The 20,869-nt window shown below is 46.3% G+C and overlaps 1 protein-coding gene across 6 annotated transcripts in view; it reads right to left on the reverse strand.

Moving 5' to 3' along the window:
* The window catches only part of EXOC6B (exocyst complex component 6B), a 353,544-nt gene that overhangs the window by 163,988 nt on the left and 168,687 nt on the right, over positions 1-20,869 (reverse strand). For all 6 annotated transcript variants that reach the window (XM_074865395.1, XM_074865396.1, XM_074865391.1 and 3 more), the window contains one exon: positions 20,780-20,848. In XM_074865395.1, coding sequence (XP_074721496.1) covers positions 20,780-20,848 — 69 coding nt within the window. The remainder of the gene's footprint in view (positions 1-20,779; positions 20,849-20,869) is intronic.

A 20,869-nucleotide genomic window follows, 5' to 3' on the forward strand; every position in this document is an offset into this window, starting at 1 on the left:
CCTGACTTAAGGGACTTGTACTCAAGCACTTTAAAAAAATAAACTGAGACCTAGCAAAGTGGAAAAAGAGCAAAGAGTGCAACCAAAGGCCATCCCAAAGGAAAGGAGCACTCCAGAGATCGCCTAGTACCAAGGTCATGAGCTAGTTAGTTGAAAGAAACTCTAACAGAGAACTAGCGAGACCAACAAGAGCAGAAAAGCCAACGCAGACGGGTCCGTAGGAGCTCCAGTGCTCCCTTCCCTCTCTCTGATCATTGGTTTGGTAAGTTAATTTAAAGCAAAGTTTGAAAGCAACAAAAATTTAAAAAGCAAAAGCAAGAAAGCTTGAAGTTTGAGTCCAACGGATACAGTTACCTCCCTCCTGCTCCACCAACTAGTCCGCTGGTGGTGTTACCTGGGCCACCCCCATCAGCGAGATGGAGAAGATGGGAGAGAAACACCCTCCTGATCCCCCTGGCCAGGGCACCGGGAGCCCAGGTGAGCTCCCAGCCAGCCCCGGGCAGGCAGACAAGGAATATACAGGCATCAGTGCACCAGAGAATTGGTTTTAAAGTTGATTTTCTGTGGGGTGAAGAGGCACGTGGCTGTTCTTTAGCTCCGATGCAAAGTGGCACAAGAGCTGCTGCTTGTCCTGGGGAAACCTGGGGTCCTGCAGCAGGGCCTGGGACAGCTTCTCACTGCTGCCCATCGGCTTGGCCATGAAATAGTTAACTATAAAGGAAAATAGGTAAGATTCCCCCTTTTTTCCCCCTTCCTCCTAGGTAGACGCCCAACACCTCCTCTCTCAAAGGAGCCGGGCTCCTTCCTCCCAGAAAATAAGGCCATTACCCCCCCGGCCCACTGCCGGAGCCGGCGGCGCAGCATTGTTCCCCAGCCCTGTCTATAGGAAGCAATATCTATTTTCCATTTAGACGAGGGTAAAGCCTTTAATTTCACCCTCCTGGCTGCAGCTGGAGTTCCCTTTTAACTGCTTGGCCACAGGAGTGAAGACAGTTTTATATAGAAGAAAATGCTGAAAAGGCCACTTTAATATGCTTGCATGTGAAAAGGGGAGAGCTTTTCATACTGCACGGTAATGAGGGTCAGCGGGATATTACACTTCACCATATGGCTAATTTGCACAGCAGGTCAAATGCTCTATTTGCTTTTTAAAGACGGCCCTATAGATTAAGCTGCACTAAAACAAAACACACCAAAAAAAAAATTAAAAAAAAAAATAAAGAAGCGTGAGGAGGAGATGCCCTCTAATGTTCGAGCCTGGCAGCACATCCCACACGGCATGCAAAGGGTTTTGTTAAAAAAATAATAAAATCTGAGGATGAGCGGGGTAGGGATGAGACAAAACGTGGTGTTTTGGGGAGCCCCGTTGCTTCGGCATCACCTCGCGCCCGTGATGGGTACCTGCGCTAAGGTCTGTCCCTGCTTCACGAAGGGCTCCAGTGATTAGCGCGATGGCCCTCGTAACCCGTGTTTGTCTTGGCGTGGCCTCGGCGCCGTGGCCCAGGCGTGACCCGCGGAGGCGCTTCCCGTCCCGGGGCCGGCAGCTGCCCGCACACCTCCCAACAGATCTGGTGGGTAAAGATTAGGGAACTGCGCGGCCGGGACGTTTGAAGAGGGTAAACACGCTGATTAACGAGCCTGGCTTTTGTAATCGCCTCCCCGCCACAGCAGAGTGTTAATTTATTAAATACCTTAACAAAGGGCCTTTATTAGCGGCCTTAGCTTGGCTGGCTCCTTTCAGAGCGTTACTAACTACATCTAATAAAGCTTTAATTGACTACTGCTTTTTGCAACCTCTGACCCAGGATGACAAACAGCGGGGCCACACTAGTGAAAAGAGGAGTTTCCATCCCAAAAAATGCTTGGCAGCTCGCAGGGATGCGACGCGCTGGGCTGAATCCGACGGATGACAAGTCTGGAGACGAGCATCACCTCGCTCTGTCTGGACCAGAAGCCAACTTCTTCCCACATCAGCCCTTTTTATAGATGCTCCAGTTTGCCCAATAGGAGGAAATTACAATTTGGTAAGAAATGTGAAATTTTTATGGCTTGTGTGATATAGAGAGAAGCAAACTGCTCTCTTCTCAGTTTAAGACGTAGGAATTCAGAAACAGAGAACCAGATCCTGGTGCTCACCAGCTCCCCAGCCTGTGCTCCCACACTAGCTGGTGCTGTAGAGGAAAGAAAAAACCAGCATTTTCCCCCTCCTCTTCAAGGGATCAAGACGAAAGCAACTGCAGGAAGGTGGGGACCAGAAGTGAAAAGTCAAATAACTCTTTGCTGTGGCCATGATCAGGGGGTCCCATCCTCTTACAGCGGGAAGCCATCAACACAGAGACAGAAAACCATCATTGGCAACGTGATGGAAAATGGAAGAATTGAAGACTTAAAGGGAAGAAAGAAAGCCTGGAGCAACTAAAATTGTCAGCACAGAACTGCCACTTCAGCTTGGTGGAAGGGCTGGGTAGCTCTCACCTCAAATTCTCCTCTCAAAATCAAACAAGCCATTTCTGCTGTGAACTCTGCTCTCAAGATCCCAACCAGGGGCTCAAATGTTTCACCTCCGTCTCAGAAGCTGGATCAGGAGTGCGGCGTAGCTATCTAAGCTTTCACTGAAAAGAAATAAGTAGGTATTTCTAATCCCTGTAATTGCAGGGGAAAAAAAAAAAGCATGGAAATGAGAATAAAGTGCCCTTCAATTGCTCAGTCCAGGAAATAAATATTTTTACAAACGCCACAAGTACTTTCCCCTCATTCTTGTTTACCTGCACTGGTATAACTAGGAAAAATCAGAAATCCCCAGGTTTAAAAAAGCAATAGCCTCTGTTCTGCAAAGCAGCTAGAAGTATTTTAACCTCATTCAAATAATAAAAAGATCCAAAATTTAATGTTTCTCAAACCCTTGGCAAGACCGGAGCCATGACGTCTTCCACGCAGTCACACAGCCGTGCCCGAGAGCTGTCAGGAGACACCCCGTGTCCTGCCTGCACGGGGCTCAGGCAGGTGTTCGAGATAACTAAATAAAACCTGAATTTAACCAGCAGGAACAACCAACTTTCCTAATACGCGCGTGGAAATGCTACGTGGCGGCAGAGCCCGGGCACAGCGCCCTGCCTCCAGCGCCGGCCAGCACCAGACCTGGTGTTACTGAAAAATAACACAAGAGCAGGACGAACACATAATCCAGCTTTTCCAGCAGAGTTTCTCAGCTTCCAGCAACTCACAGTGTGGGGACGCCCTGAGCCACAAGCCAGGTCTTATTATTTAATAGCCCTTGATGGATTTTTTTCCATAAATTTGCCCAACAGCTTCCCATGCCCACGTAAACTTCTAGTGTCAAGACCTTGTGTCAAAGCTTCAGAGAAAACAGAGGTTAGAGAACAGAACAGACTGTAAAGTCTTTAAAAACTAGAGAAATTTAGCCACCTGTGTGCTGGGCTGCACCCAGAGCAGTGTGGGCAGCAGGGCGAGGGGGGGGATTCTCCCCCTCTGCTCCACTCTCGTCAGACCCCCCTGCAGTGCTGGGTCCAGCTCTGGGGGCACCAACAGCAGAAGGACACGGACCTGCTCGAGTGGGGCCAGAGGAGACCACGAAGATGCTCGGGGGGCTGGAGCACCCCCATGTGAGGACAGGCTGAGAGAGTTGGGGGGTTCAGCTGGAGAAGAGAAGGCTCCGGGGAGACCTTAGAGCGGCCTCCCAGGACTGAAAGGGGCTACAGGAAAGGGGGGAGGGACTCTTGATCAGGAGGGTAGGGATAGGGCGAGGGGGAATGGTTTTAAACTGAAAGAGGGGAGATTTAGATGAGATCTAAGGAAGAAATTCTTCCCTGTGAGGGTGGTGAGGCCCTGGCACAGGTTGCCCAGAGAAGCTGTGGCTGCCCCCTCCCTGGAAGGGTTCAAGGCCAGGTTGGACGGGGCTTTGGGCAACCTGGGCTAGTGGAAGGTGTCCCTGCACATTTGGACTAGATGATCTTTAAGGTCCCTTCCAACCCAAACCAGTCTGTGACTCTATGATTCAGTGATGATGAAAACAGTGCATATAATTTCATGTTCTCTCTTAAAAAAAATCCAGCTTGCATGACAAAGCTGGAAGAAGTGACTCGTTGTGCTGCACAGCTCGGAGGAGCTGAAAGTCACCAAAAACCTGCAACCAAGCCCCAAATCCGGGCGCCGTTGTGGCAGCACAGGCGATCAGCACACCCAAAGCCTCCCCCACGCCGTGGCTAACCACAGAGAATTGGGGCTCAGGTGCTCTTATCTTCAAAGTGCTCAACGGGCTGGATGGAGCACACAGAAAACATCTCCTAAAAACTACAGGACAAAGACATCAACAACTCGGCTCTATCTGTGCAATGGATCTCCCTCTCCCACCAATAAAGTTTATTTCTGCAGCCAGCGGAGCCTTTGCAGGGGTCTGTCAGGCTGCAAAATGCAGTTCTGGAAGGAATTACACCCACCCAAAACCTCATCCCTTCCCAAACACAGGCAGAGGAGAAGGATCCGATGAAGAACTGATGCTCCATGCTCAAACCCTGCAGTAAGTCCACTCAAGAAGATAGAGAGAACAAATATCTCTATCCACAAAACAGATGGATGTTTTTTTCTACGGAATTTTTAAAGTAAAATCACAAGCACCACACCTGGTTTCAAGCATGCTCGTGTTGAGAAGTTGCCTTCACAACCCATTTCACTTTTCCGGTAGCATCACAGGTTTCAGGGAGCTTTGCAAGGAGAGAAGGGACAGGAATCTCTTTCAAGTTTATTCCTGTTAAAAATTTAACCTTCTAGGAGAAAGGGCATTTTTCACGTGTATGTTCACCGCTCACTCTGAAAGCAGAGAAGACATCAGCCAGGGGAGAGGACAGGGAGACGAAGACCTGCCTCTTCCCAGGCCTGATCAAAGTTTCAAATTAGAAACTTGAGATTTCAAATACAGCAACAGATTCTGTGACTTTTCAGTTTCCTGAGATGAAGCAGTTTGTTGGGCAAGAACTAGGGCAGCTCTCCAAGGAAACGCAAAACCCTTGGACTCACCAAAACCCCGCTGATGGGTCCTCACCTTTCCACGTGCAAGCAGCTCGCTGCACCAGGACGACTCTTCTGCCCAGAGCCCACCCAGATGCCTTTTATCTAAAATCCTAAAACGTCCTCATCGGTCGACTACATTAATTCTAGCCCTACACAGTTGTGCTTTTACTTGCCATTTCCTCAATCAGGTCACCCACCACCCAGGCTGAGCTCCTGCACGCTGCAGGCGAAGGCATCGCAGCTCCAAGGGAAGCGTCTGCACGTGGATATAAAGCTGCACAAGCTAAATATGGAGATTTTAGTGAAATGTAGAGATTTTCAGGGTGAAGCGATTTCTTCTAACGTGACAGACGAGTAGCCACAGTAAATCTTCCAAGCAATGCAAGATGCGAATTCCACTTCAATCACATTTTAATAGGTTTAAATGTTAACCAGAAATGTGTTTTCTTTTCCATTTAATAGTGGTAGAAAAATTTAGTGTATTTGCTACTGCTCAGTCATCGGTTTAGAGCTGCTGGGTTCATTTAATGAGAGGTAGGGAGTGCAAGGTTTCCAGTCTTTGCTACACAAGTATCATTTGTTTTGTTATTCTTCTTAGCCAGGATGGGGTACCACAGCTTTTCCTTAAACCAGACCAAGGAAAAGACTGCTGCTCCAGTCCAACGAGCGATTTAACATCACATCATCCTAGATAAAGAGAGTTGGTTTGCTTGTATAAACACTGAACACATGGCCAACCTTTTAAAACAGTATTTTTGTATTTATCAAATCAATTCTCAATATGAAAAAGGGATATGTTCATCCAGAAGGAACATAAAGACTCAAATACTTCAAAATATTTCCCTCGGGGGCCTTTTTCTGCTGTTAAAAAATTTTACTTTTTAATAGCTAGAAAGAAGTAGTACTCCAAATCTGGAGTTGCTGTGCCTGACAAATGAAGTGAAGCGCAGAGCACACGGAGCTGTAAAAGGCGAGAAGGACATTAAACTTTTCTGAGATGACAGCTCGAGCTTTCACAGTTCCTCAGAGCTAATGCTGCTCCAAAGGAGTAGAAAGTAACATGCACAAATTAAGATTTGTTGGAAAGTCTAATCTCCTCCCGTGATTAATAGTCAAAAGTTTATCTCTGAGTGGTAGCAGCCCAACAGAAGATCCAACGCACGTTCATGCCTCGAAGACCCGTGACACCGATAAGAAGTCAAACACGAACCATTTTTCCCTATTTTTAATAGCTTTGATTTTGTTTTCAGATGACAAAATACATCAAGTAACAGTGTATGTTTCTAAAAGCTATGCCAGTGGCTGGGAGCATACACAAATCCAGCCCTTCGGTCTTCCCGGCGTCTAATGGAATATTTCCTGTAACTGCTCCAAGGACAGATACATAAGAGACCTTCTTCTACCACAAAAAAGCTTTTCCAAATCAACCTCATTTCTGCTTTTAGATTTCCCAGCCATCTGCATATACATCCTGGGCATCTGATCCACCAGCTCACACACTGATCAACCCAACCTTCTCACCAGTATCTTCACGGACACAAGTTGGTCCGTGCTGGGTCATAAACCACCTTGAGGCAGGGCTGATGAGTTTCTTGGGTTTGGGGACTGGTTTTGGTAAGACTGAATGCTTTCAGATGGTGTGACAAGCCATGAGGCACAGAAAGAAAAGCTTGCCCGAGTCGAAGCTACCCAGAATTAGTCCCTCACATCCCATAAGCCAACAGACACCCGAGGAAAGGGACACTGATTTCAGAACAAAGATCCTAAAAAGTATTAAACATTCCCTTGGCGTTTCACAGTCTTCATACTGCCCATAAAGCCAGAGTCACATCGCATATGTCTGTCCACATCGTTTCTCAACCTTACAAATTTGAAAATACACCCAAAATATAAGACATTGTGACATTTCAGATTAAGAACAACCACCTTGCAGAGCAATACCACCAAAGCACCAACACTCAGCTCCGAAGCAGAAAAGCCCGAGGCCCAGCCATGGTCAGAGCAGGGCTCAGCCTTTCCCCGGGTCAGACTCGCACGGGGACACGTACATTTATCTCAGCTTCAACTAGCCCTGTCTCTGCAACGTGAATAATAGGTTCCTCACCCCACAGACATAATTGGTAGTGAATATTTTCTAGGGGAAACCACAAAAGAATAAATAACTCAAAGCCACACTAATATTAAGGAGTTTCTCTCCAAGATCAGCATCCCCCAAATAAACCTTTAGATACAACGTGTACACAGGTAGCAGCATCCTTTCAAGCATTTCTGAGAGACCGAGTGAGCTCATATTTTGATAGTTGGAGTGGAAACTTCACCCATTTTGCACCGAGCCTTTCTTTCTGTGTAATCCCTCCTCCTAGGGAGCCAAGCCCTTGGGTTTGGAGCACCCAGCCCCACGCCAGCTCCGAGCCGGAGGGAGGCAATCGCCAAGCCCCGCACCGGGTAACGCTCTGAAGAAATCACTGCACGCTCAAACAATGGGATATTTGTCAAAGTACAGCTTGATCACCAGCAATCATCTGTTTTTCATAACTACATTTGACCTAAACTGAATTGACTGAACAAGTAGCCTGTGTTTCTCATTCTGGAAAATACGGCGGTGTAGCTCCCTCTCCAACCCCCCTTCTCCTTTTTAAGTCATACTTTTGAAAAGTTACAAAGCGATGATGTAGACAGATATTTCCTCATTATAAACAGCAGCAGCTAAACATTTTCAGGTTGCGTTTTTGGCGATCTCCTCCCGTTCCAGGTGACCTGCAAGGTTAAGCACATGGGGACGTGCCTTTCTCCTCCGCTTGCTTTCAATCCACCCTCTCTGCAAAGAAAAGCACAACCCAACACTTCCCAGTGCAAAAATGAGCAGAGATGGTTTCTAACCACGTGCTCTTTTCATAATATATTTAAAATTCATGAAAACTTTATAATGAACGAGCTGCCAGGGAAAGGAATATATTCAGGACAAGCCCACAGAGTCTTCCATGCAAGGCCACCGTGCATAAAACCTCTGGGAGGCAACTGTCTGCTCGTAGAAGAAAGCTCACTCCCCGGTCTCAAGGAAGGAAGGAAGCGGTGGAAATCGGTCACAAGCTTTGCAAGGAAGGATGCATCCCCAACAGCTAATCAGCTCTTGTCAGGGCTCCCATCAATTAAGGAGAAAAAAAAAAAAAAAACAACCCTCAACGTAAGAGTACAGAATGAGTCCTTGAGGAAGATGATGGACAGGTCCGGAGGGAGGCAAAGGAGCCAAGGGAAGAGGAAGGTGGAAGGATAAGAGGCAAAATGTATGGAGAAGAATGCAATCTGTAACAAACCTCACCCAGTTTTTACAGCCTGCTTCATACTGTGTGTTTTAAGCTGTATGTCTCCTACCAGAGAGCTAATAATCACCGACAGACAGGGTTTGCATTAACCGCAGAGACACACGGGGAGGAAAAAAAAGTCTCTAAATGGGATATTTTCATGAGGAGACAGTACCGAACTGCTAGATGATTTGAGTTCAAAGCTCTTTGCTCTCCCCCTCCCGGAATCCAAGCACACACTCGGGAAGGAGCAGAAAAGCACCCGTCCCGCACGCCACGTTCCAACAGAAAAATGCAGCTCGCTCCTAAGACGCTGCTATAAAATGTTTGGGTTGGAAAATTACATTTGCATAGTTTTTTTAATTTTTTGTTCTTCCATGGCAGAACACGGGGGAATGGTCGGGGAGCACGGAGAAATAAAAACAAGATAAACTAATAAAGAGACCTCCTGCTCCAAGCGCTGCTGAGGAGCAGCACATCCAGTTTTAGCTACACAGGCCGTACTGGGAAAGAAGTCCTGTCCTAGCAGCCCATTTCCACATTTGACAACCATTTTTTTGCCTCTTTTTAAGGGAATGATCCATATAAATTGAACTTAAACAGGCTCGCGGGATGCTGTACAGTCTACTCCCAACGAGAAGCCGACCAGCATGACCTCTGGTTTGAGCAGCTCTCAGCTCTGCCCACCTAAACCAACACGTTTGTAATAATTATGGGTTGATGGAAAACAGTTGAGTCAAGAAGGCAAAACGACCAGGCAGAGAAATAGATGTTACACCAACAGAGACATAAGCACAAGCACCAGCACTTGGCTTTGAGCAGAACAAGAATTCTCCTTCCTCCTACCTGTCACCCACAGAGCTGGGTTTAATGGTTGAACTAGATGATCTTCATGGTCTTTTCAAACCTAGATGATTCTGTGATTCTGAGCTCCGTTAGGTGAAACCTGCCTGTGATTCCTCTACTCCCTGAAAATACAGATGATAAAACTGGAAGGAGCAACTGCCAGATCAGAGGGACTTTGGCAGGCTGGAGAAATGGCCCAACAGGAACCTCATGAAGGTCAACAAATGCCAAGTCCTGCCCCTGGGGAGGAATAGCCCCAGGCACCAGTACACACTGGGGGTGACCAGCTGGGAAGAAGCTCAGCAGAAAAGAACCTGGGGGTCCTGCTGGACACCAAGTTGACCACAAGCCAGCAATGTGCCCTTGCAGGAGAGGCCAACAGACCCCTGGGTTGTGTTTGGCAGAGCGTTGCGAGCAGATCCAGAGGGATGATCCTGGTCCTACTCAGCATGGGTGACACACGGCTAAGTCAAGGTCTGGGCTCACCAGCACAACAGACAACACTGGAGCAAGCCCAGCAAAGGGCCACCAAGATCTTAAGGGATGGGAGCCTGGGACATACGGCAAGAGACCCAGGACTGCTCAGCCTGGAGGAGAGAAGGCTCAGAGGAACCCTCTCAATGTGTACAAGCTCCTGATGGGGGAAATAAAGAATCACAGAATCACGGAATCATCAAGGTTAGAAAAGCCCTTGGAGATCATCCAGTCCAACCATGAACCTCACACTGACCGTTCTCAACTCCACCAGATCCCTCAGCGCTGGGTCAACCCGACTCTTCAACCCCTCCAGGGATGGGGACTCCCCCCCTGCCCTGGGCAGCCCATTCCAACGCCCAACAACCCCTTCTGCAAAGAAATACTTCCTAAGAGCCAGTCTAAGAAGGCAAAGCCTGACTCTTCTCAGTGGTGCCTGGTGACAGGACAAACTGAAATATAGGAATTTGCACTGAATATAGGACAACACCTTTTTACTGTGAGGGTGATCAACCACTGGATCGGGCTGCCCAGAGAGGCTGTGGGGTTTCCATCCCAACTGGACGTGGTCCTGAGAAACCCCATTCTAGCTGATCCTGCTTCTGAGGGGAGCTGGACAAGGTGATCTCCAGAGCTCCCCTCCAACCTCTGTCTGTGATGCTGTGAAGATGGACACAACAGTAGCTTCTCTAAAGGGCAATAACACCACTTGTGTTATTGTGGCCACTTGTGGCCACTTGTACGAGTCAGCGTGCACCCATTCAGTTATAGGGCCTATACAGAAAAATATCGTGAGGCTTCCTATCCAGCAGCTGCAGAAAACATGCTCCATGACATACCCGAGCTATTACTACGATAAAGACTTTGCTATATAGTTCCATGAATGTCCTTTGGTTAATATTTGAAACAATTACAAGAAGGAACAGGCACAAACTTTCAGACTGTTACTCCTAACAAGTTTTTTATCCTGAAGGATTTGAAGGATTGCCTGGAGAATAAATCCTATGAGGAGCGATGGAAGGAGCTGGGACTGTTCAGTGTGAGAAGGAGAAGGCTGAGGGGAGACCTCATCACTCTACAGCTCCCTGAAAGGACGTTGTAGAGAGGTTGGTGCGGGTCTCTTCTCACGGGTGATTAGTGACAGAACAAGAGGGAACGGCTTTAAACTGCAACAGGGGAGGTTCAGACTGGACATGAGGAAAAAATGTTTCCCAGCAAGAGTGGTCAGAGAGTGGAATAGGCTGCCCAGGGAGGGGTGGAGTCCCCATCCCTGGGTGTGTTTAAGGGCCGTTTGGATGAGCTGTTGGGGGATGTGGGGTAGGGGAGAACTTTGCAGAGTCGGGCTGAGGGTTGGACTCGATGATCCCGAGGGGCTTTTCCAACCTGAAGGATTCTGGGATTTCAAGGCATTTCAACACCCTACGACAACCATGGCTGGGGCAAAACAAGCTGGAGGAGTAAAGCCAGGCAAGAAGATTTAAAGGCAAGAGACAAATTCCTGCTCTCACAACAGCTCTTGTGGGTTGCTCAGTGTGAGATGATTCAGTTTCTGAAAAGCGAGGAAGCTAGAAGATCATAAGTCACCCAGACCTCCAGGTAGAAATGATAAAAGACATGAGACACCTTTCTCAGAAGCCAAACCTCTCATTCCAAGGGACTGAGGAGAGCAGAGCCAAGGAAAACCTCTCTGAGGGCAACGCTCACCTTCTGAATGTGTTGCCCATATCCCTGCTTTTGTATACAGCAATTACCAACCCCCTGAATCAGAGCTTTTCCATCACCCTTCATAAAATACGACCCAAGCTGCCTGTTGATCTCTGAGATGAAGCAACTTTTTTTTATGTTGGGATGGCGCTCTGCGTGCTTCTCATCTTCCCACTGCTAGACCAGGGCTGCCCCGCAGCAAGCGGCTCCCGCGCCGCGCTCCTGGAATGCGAAGGCAGCGTTTGTTCATTGTACAACAACTGCCTTGTTTCCACATTTTCCTGAACAAAGGACTGAAATAGGGGGTATATGCGTCATAAGCCCGTCCTGAACATTGCTCACCCTTTCCTGCGCAAATATTTGTAAACAGATTGAGAATTAATGTCCAGCCAACTCAAGACCCTTCATAAAAAAAGAGTTTTATTGAAAACAGGATGGCAATCATTTCCCAGATACAGTGCATATAGGCCTTTAAGATGAGAAACAACATACAGAGCAGGAAAACAGCAACCGCAGCTGTGCACCAAGCCATTTTCTGAGATGCATAAAACATGGTGGCTTATTATTTTACAGCCCCCTCCTCCCCCACAAACACACTCTTGTCTTTAAAAAAAAAAAAAAAAAAAAAAAGACGTTTCTGGTCAGCACATGATAATTCCCCCGGGGTTAATTTATGCAGAAAATACACAGCTTTGCTAACATGAGTAGTGCAAAAGTCCTCACGCAGAAGGATCTTCCTAAAGTCACTTTTTCTAGCAGTCTTAAGAGAGTCCACATCTCACACATACTCTACCGAGATCCAGTCTGAAGCCCAGGGCGACCAAAATCCTTCACAGCACAAGGCAAGATGGGGCCAGTATATCTCACAACTTTGCTTCCACGTGTATCTTATTACTTTTGCCTTTCAGAGATTTCCACACATGGAATGCGGAGGCAGCGGCGCTAAGGGCAGCCCACAGGCAAGACTTCAGTTCTAAGAGGGGTTCCTGGGACTCTGCTTTCCCTCCAGTTTTGAGGATAGTCAAGAAAAATTGGAACTGATTCACCAGGGTCAAATTTGGGTCTGGTGTTATGCTGCAATATCTTTCACACATCACTATGAACTGGCACTGGCATTGCCATTTATTTATTTTTAGGAGCAAAAATAAGTACTAAATATTGAATATCAGCATCAGCTCAGTGGAACAGTGTCACTTGTGATCCAGCTGCAACAAAAAAGGCTTTTAAAGTGTTATGCAAAAGAGCAGCTGTAGAGATACTGGTGTACTACACGTTGAAGCGAGGCCAGCAGTGCCCACCAAGGTAACTGAGGGACCTGGAGCACGACGACACAGGAGGAAAGATGAGGAAGGTGAAAGGTGAGGAAGCATATCTAACACAGAATTATAGGGTAGATGGAGCCAGGCTCCCCTTGGGAAAGGCACAGCAAAAGGAGAGGCAAGAGACAAAATGCAAAAAGATAAATTCAAATTAATCACAGGGAGGAAAAAAAACATACACTAAGGGTGGTCAAACACTGCAACGGGGACCCAGAGAGGCAGTCTCCACCCTTGAAGATCCTCAAAATTCAACTGGATGTGGCTCTGAGACCCCCCAATAAAACTACAAATTTAGCCTTGAGTGGAGAGTTGGACCAAATTTCTCCATGAGTCTCTTCCAGTCTAAATTATTATGAGTCTTTACCCAAAGCATGAGAAAAGATGTAATGGGAATGCCTGTTAGAGATTGCCCTTTCTGTTGAACTGAGTTTTACCTTAGAAAACTCAACGCTCTTCAGGGAAATGCTTTGCAAATCAGCGCACTTCCGCCTCTATCACTTGTTATTTTTGAGATATCACCGCTTCTGGAAATCACCACAAAGTTCTCTGGGGTAGCGGAGGCTTTTTCCAAACATTCCCGAGACCCATCTGAGCCCCAACGCCTGGAAACGGAGCAAACTTAGCAAAAGCCTTCCCAGACTTAAACAATAGTGGTGTTGGTCTTCAGGGTCCTTCAGCTGGTCTGTATTCTGCACCACTCAAGGTGAACATCTCATAACAAAAGCAGTCCTGATCTTAGAGCTTCCTAGAACCAAAGACCCCATAGTAGTTAAAATACCATTATAAAACCAAACCAAACCAAACAAACCACAAAAAACCCAAGACAGGCTCCCAACAAATAGAAAAAGGTAAATATTGCAAAAAAGGCTGAAAACATGATATGAGGAACTACAGCACACTCAACTTCGCTTCAATCCCTGGGGAGGTCATGAGCTGAGTCCTCCTGGGTCACATTTTCAAGAATACAGAGGAGAAGGGGACAACCAGCACAGATTTAGCAAGCAGAAGTTATGCCAACGATCTGACTGCCTTCTGTGAGAGCATGACAGGATTTATGGATGAAGGGAAAGCAGTGGTTGTCACTGACTTCAGCAAGGCTTTGGACATGCTTTTCCACAACATTCCTGTACCTAATTCCGATGTCTTAGTCTGGATGAGTGATCAGCTGGATGGGTAAATAATCAGTGGGGTGGTTGTGATTAACAAATTGTACCCTACCCGGGAGCCGGTAACAAGTGGGGAACCATAGTGGGGTCTGTCCTGGGACCTGTCCTGCTTCACTTCTTTAATTTGGAGGAGGCAACAGGGGAGGTTTACATTGGACAGTAGGAAAAAACTTTTCCCAGAACAAGTGGTCAGAGAGTGGAATAGGCTGCCCAGGGAGGGGTGGAGTCCCCATCCCTGGGTGTGTTTAAGGGCCGTTTGGATGAGCTGTTGGGGGATGTGGGGTAGGGGAGAACTTTGTAGAGTCGGGCTGAGGGTTGGACTCGATGATCCCGAGGGGCTTTTCCGACCTGAAGGATTCTGGGATTCTGTGAGGCAACAGAGCACAGTCTCATGCACTTTGCAGATGACCCCAAAGTGGGGGGAAAAGTCAATAAACTCAAGAACAGGGCCACCATCCGGAGGGTCTCAGCAGGCTGGAGGAATGGGCTGACAGGAACGTGGTGAAAATAAGTAAGGAAAAATGCCAAGCTCTGCACCTGGGAAGGAAGAACCTCTTGCAACAACACAGACTGGGGACTGACTGCCTGGGGAGCAGCTCTGTGGATAAGGACCAAGAGCCTTGGCAGACAGCGAGCTGAACACGGGCCAGCCGTCTGCCCTGGCAGCAGAGGCGGCCAACAGCCTCCTGGGCTGTATTAACAGGAGCAAAGCCAGTAGATGGAGGGAAGCAATTATCCCCCTCTACGCAGCACTCGTTAAGGCTGTATCTATACCCTGCATTCAGTTTTGGGCCTCCCAAATACAGGAAAGACACCGATAAACCGGAACGAGTTCACTGGAGGCCACCAAGATGGTCAGGGGCTGGAGCACTTGCCCCACAGTGGGAGGCTGATGGAGCTTTTTCAGCCTGGAGGAGTCACTGCTTCAGGGGGACCAGACACCCACCTTCAACACCTACAGGGAGGGCAAGAAGCAGAACAAGTTGCCCTGAGAGGTTTTGCAGTCTTGGTCCTTGGAGGTTTTAAGATCAGACTGGATAAAGCCTGGAGCAACCTGGTCTGATCTCAGAGCTGCCCCTACTTGCAGCAGGAGGTTGGACCAGAGACCTCCCGAAGTCCCATCCAACCTGAATAATTTGATGAAATTCTGAACAGAAGCAATGTATCTCCCCTGGTCAGGACTAACAGAGTTAGCCACTAAGAGTGGAATCAGGGTGAAATCAGCATTAAATGTAAAATATCAGTGTATTTGCAGTGAGTAAGTGACTGTGTTGGGCTTTGCAAAGCCCTGAGAAAGCACGGCTGCTGTTCCTAACCTCAGGTGACAAGAAGTCTGCATCCGGGCTATTGTAGTAAACCTCCTTTTTTTTTTTTTTTTTTTTTTCCTCCCCCCTAACATGTCTGTTTTCCAAGCTGAATATTTTAAGAATCAAGGCTGCCTGTGATCATATCTAGCCAGCTTAGAATGAACACTGATTTCTTTGCTGCTTCTTTGATCGAAGCCAAGTGGTTTTCTCATGGGTAATAAGGTCACGGGGTTAAAAGAGCAATATGACAATTACAAAAGTTAAATCTATTGCCACTACAGACAGACACACTACCCAGGGTCCATTAGCACGTAGTACAGAATGGTTATCACAGGTCACTGACACCAGTTCACTCTAATGGCTTTTCCTGTGTCCTTATCAATCCAGTGCACAAAGTGTCTCACCCTCAGCCTTTCCCTATGATCTCAGAGCTGTGTTTATAGCTATCTAACTCCACCAGGCACCACTGGGTCAGCCAAGTCAGCAGACAGTGAGATATGCCAGGACACAACGATGGGACAATCTGCAAAGTGTCTGAGATGAACAAGGAGTTACCAGAGACTTCGAGAAGGAAATTTTTTTCCACCGTCCCCCCCACCCCCCCCCAAAAAAAAAAAAGTTTTAAAGTTCCCAAGGACACCGAGGGAAAACTTTACAACCCTGATCTCAAAAATAGAAGTAAACCACAGACTTTCCATGGTACGGTTTGTGTTTCAGTATCAAATAAAAGAAACAACTAGTGTTACAAAGAGAAAAAAGAGATGTTTTCATATGAAAGAGAGGGTTGGGTAGCTCTTATTATTTGAATTGTGGTTCCTATAAGAGGCTTTCTCATCCCTTGAAAGAAGAACTTCAATTGTTTTGCCCCTTTCTCAAAGAACAAACATTTTGGTGGGGATGCTGGAGCCCCCCCCAGAGAGGTGGGGAGAGGGGGCAGGAACGACGGGCTGCGTCACAGCCACCACGGGCAAGCAGATGAGCAACCAGCCTGCCAATTTATTAGCCCACAAAGGCAGCAAAAGGAGGATTAATGCAGGCAGCACAATCACCAGCACACTTCTAAGAGGAATTAAAAAAAAAAAAACACAAAAAAAAAAAGGATTTAAGTGGAGGGCTGGGAGGAGACTAATGATCAACCGCCGGACTTGTGGCATCTCCCACTTCAAATGAAACCTGCTCAGCTTGGAGGTACAAAGTGGTGTTTCCCATCCTCAGCCCAACAGTTCACCTTGAGTCCCTGAGCCGCTGAATCCCGGCGCAGCTTCTGCCATCAAAACGGAGCAGTTTTAGCAATAAGCAAAAATAAACCCTTGTTTCTCCTCCCAAGGCTGTGCTGGCTCCGCACAGCTAAGAGACACAAAACATTATATTCTTCACTAAAATAGGCAAGAAAAACGTACCGAGCAGATACAGCCTATGCACAACGCATGCATTTTAATATAGGAATTTAAAGACATTTCTGCATTGATTATTTTTAGTAAAGTGGGGCTTTTTATTATTTGTTTCACATTTTTTTAGCTTTCCTAATGTACTTTGTGCATCAAAGCAGCTTTAGGGTTAGAGAGACTTGGGGTAGAAGCAATACAGCAGATAAAAATGTCAGTGGCGAGATACGACAAATTTATAGTAAATACCTGTCAACTGCTATTTATCTAAATTATCCAGCTCTGGGATTCTCCAGAAATACTTCATCAACTAGGAGGCAGCTACAGTTTTAAGCCTCTATTTACATCAGAATTTGCTCTCTTTTTTTTTTTTTTGGACACTTGTTCTTTACCCTAAAATAACCCCTTTGTAGCTCGGATCAAAGAGCTGGGAGTGTCAATACCAGTGTCTTCATGAACATGTTAAGAACCTCAAAGTAATTGGTAACCAATTAGCATAAAGCTAAAAAAACCCACCTAGCTAAGGCAAACCCTAAATGAGTACTAACAGGCAACAGCACTGGCTAAAGTAGGAGCTTAAGCGACTTAAATCACTGTCAGCTGCCTTTGAGACAATTTCTTGGGAGCACCCTCTGTGCAAACCACTCTGACTTTTTCTGGCTTTTTTTTTTTTTTAAAAATTCCTTTCTGCTCTTCGTTCACTCTTTGCTTTCTGCCTTGCTACAGCTTACGGGAAACATGAAACAAAAACTGCTTTTCATTTTATGTTATGTAAAGCAAAGCAATTCCATGTCTTGGCCTTGAAATACAAGGCACCCAACAGCTGTTCAGATGCTCCAGCAGATAAACCATCTGGCCCAAACCTCACCTTTCCTAATTTATTTTGGATATCGATCAAAGCAACTCGAGCATTACATAGACTTTGGTCAAAGACAACATAAAAGATAAAAACGTCAATGGCAAAATCACTTCACTGAAATGTTCTTGTTTCTTCTTTATATAATAATATTACCATTTTCAACAAACTTCTCTATTAACTCAAGGAAAAGATATACCTGATACCAACAGCCTAGCAGCCTAACCACGCTGCAGATGAATGTCCTTAAATAGCACATCACTGCTGAACAGAAAGCAAGTGGGGTTTAGTGTTTACGATCAGCTAAAACTAGACACGGACTTTGGCCAAGGAGACCAGGACAGGCCCCAAGACTCACATGTCCTGGCTCTGCTGTCAGCTCCCCCTCCTTAACCCTTTTATATGACGCTCGTGGCACCTGAAAAACCACCATATCCACAGTTCCAGCTAGTCTTTTGTTAATTTTCCTAGGAAAAGGACAGTATACATTTGTCTAATATTACCAGCGTTCCCACCGAGACATCGAGGTTGTTCAGTGGTTACCGATTTGTATCAACTTCAAACCAAACCTGCAATTCAAAAAGCATATTTTGACGCAATTCCGAGTACATTTGTTGCATGAAGAAACCACGGGCAGGGTAAGGACTTGTTGTTCTAGTCATGGTTTAGGGACATAAACCCAAATCATGAAATCAAAGGGTTACTTGAGCAAAGAAGGGTTATCCGTGTGTACAACTCCATGTATAATACACAAATACACTCTTGTGATGTTTTGTTCGATATCCGCAAATATTCAAAGCCTCCCCTACGCCCATATCTTCCTCAAGACACCGTCAGCCAGCCCGTTTCTCACAAGAAAAGGAATCGGGGATGAATAGTCCCATAAAGCATCTCACCAGAGCCTGTCCTCCCCGAGCCGCCACCACGCCAAGGTCCAACTCTCAATTAACCCCCGCCTGACCTTCCTTCACTTTCTTTCCCCCTCCTCTGCCCTTCCTGAGAAAGTTCAGCATTTCCTGGAAAAGTCTCCTTGCCTGTTTGATATTGTACTTCGCCTTGGTTGCTGAAGGAAGGATTTACAGGTGCCTGGCCCCCTCTGTAAGACCATGACCGAAGGCTGACCTCCCGTTACAATATGTGAACTTCTGCCCTGCTGATAAGGCTGGCAGATATGAGTAGGATTTTTCAAATAATCCTTTGGGAATTTATAAGCAGCACAGCCATAAAACCGAGGTGACTGGAAGGTCGATTTCACTAAAAATAATAAATATCTCAATGTTTATTCAACGTGGGCCTTTTTAACTGCAGGCCAAGCATTTAGATAACGCTATTGTAAATGACAAATATTAGGATTTTTTGGTAACTATTACATTATGATCCTTCCGTCTGACACTGATGTGGCTGTTTCCCTCAATGCTTGCTGGATCTCTGACATTGTTCAACCCAAGCTGGGCCTAGAAAGCCAGGGCAGGATTCAATCACAGGTCAGGAAAAGGGCAATTTTCTTGTCAGGAGCCTTCACTACAGTTGGTTACCTTTTTCTCTCGCTCCCATCTCACCAGCACACCTTCTCTAGAGCTCTGCTGTCTATTTTTTCTCATTACTAGGGCTTTTGGTTGAAACAGGGAAGGAGGAAGGGGAGAAGGACTGAATGATCTCAGCTCAGGATGGGGACAGAGGACACTAACCTACTGGCATGAAATCCCTGCACCAGGTTTAACCTCACCATCACCGAGTCCATGGCACTATTCCCACCTCCAGCAGAAGACAATCCCATCCAGATCCACCACAGAACACCAGCCACGAAACCTGTCTTCTAGCAGCAGCAATTCCCTAATACGCTTCGGGGGACCAACTGCTATTTCAGATGAAAAAGTAAAGCAACAAGACAACAACAAAGCCCCGATGTAGAAATGAGACCATTTCAAACGTATAAAACTGTTACATCCACCAGCGAAAGCTCTTCATCCTTTTCATAACAGCTTTATGTATAAATACACAATTAAATAAATACCCTTGCATTAAACAAATGCACGTAAGCCACACAAATAGGATTCCTAATCCTGTTTTCATTATACATATTCTTCACTGAAGTTTCTCCAAATAAAGTGACACTTTGAAATCCACAAAGTGTTTCAGACCAGTTGTAATCTTCAATTAGCACACTCCCTGAACCGGGCTCCCAACGCCGGGCTGGAGGAGGCGGTTTTTGTCCAAGATAAACAGAGTAACACATTTTGGGTAGGTTAACTTTTTCATTCCAATAAAATATCATGGCACTGTAGCCAAATTACATAATTATTAACAGATGAGGGCACAAAAAGATTTTATATAAATGTTTTTTATGACAATTCTTTTCCTTTCGCAAATTCATTTGTATGTATTGCTGGAGAAACTGGCTTTAGAAGTGCCTTAAAAACAATTCTCTCTCAAGCCTGGCTCCACCGTGGAAAGGGAGGAAAGCTGTGAACAGAGTGCTCCTTTCATCTGCTGCCTGGGCTTCAGATTGCTCAACCGCAGGAGAAGAGCCCTCTGAAAGCTCCCTCTCTCCAAAGGACGTTAAAGAACGGATGCAAACAACACAGGTTCTCTGGGCCCGCAGATGCAAGGCTCACACGCTGCTGGAGGCATCTCAGAAATTAAAAGTTGAAGGGTAAGCTACAAAGGGCATCTTATCTGCCCTCGTTATAAATAAATAAGCAAAAAAAATCAATGCCTTATGTACTCGTAATGCCTAGGAGAAAACGCAGCTCATCTAGCAGCCTACATCCTCAGAGATGGGAGCTCTCAAAAAGTTCTCCAGACCGTGACACTGCTCAGAATAACACTTTTTAGCCAATAACCAAACACCAACACACAACAGCTTCAGCGTGACCGTATTTTTCAGTCCACGCAAAGCCTGTGGGGAAACTGGGAGTGATACAGTCAAATGGTGGATTTGGTGGGACGGCAGCAAATCTGCTCCTGTCAAATGTTTGAAAAGCAGCAAAGTTTCTCCTAAGCGCAGCAAACAATACATTTAAAACCAATTTCCCTCCCGCAACCCCTCCAATTTCACTGAATAATGAAGCTACTGTGGTCAAAAAAGAATTTTTGGAAGAAAACTATATGACCAAGAAATTTGTATATTATAAACCCAGGCTCCGCACTAGTCAGAGAACACATCCCTTTGTATTTCTGCGGCCTGCAGGAAGTAACTGTGCGGTTTTTACCCAAATCCATCCATCACTGGCCTGCTTTCTACTTCAGGTAAAGCACTTCCTAGCTAGGCGAACATTAACTAATGTTTTACAACCACCTCCTTCCAGCAGCATCGATGGAAGGAGCAGCACCCCGTCACCTTCTTTAACCCACAATCCAGTGTAAGAACCAGTCTCAAGGGAGTTACTTACCAGGACAGAATATATGTGCAGGCATCGGTACACGGGTGAGAAGTCCACCAGGTCCTGGGCCCCAGGCACCTAAAGGACAGCAGGACAGTG

The sequence above is a fragment of the Strix uralensis genome, chromosome 4 (assembly GCF_047716275.1).
Source record: "Strix uralensis isolate ZFMK-TIS-50842 chromosome 4, bStrUra1, whole genome shotgun sequence".
NCBI lineage: Eukaryota > Metazoa > Chordata > Aves > Strigiformes > Strigidae > Strix > Strix uralensis.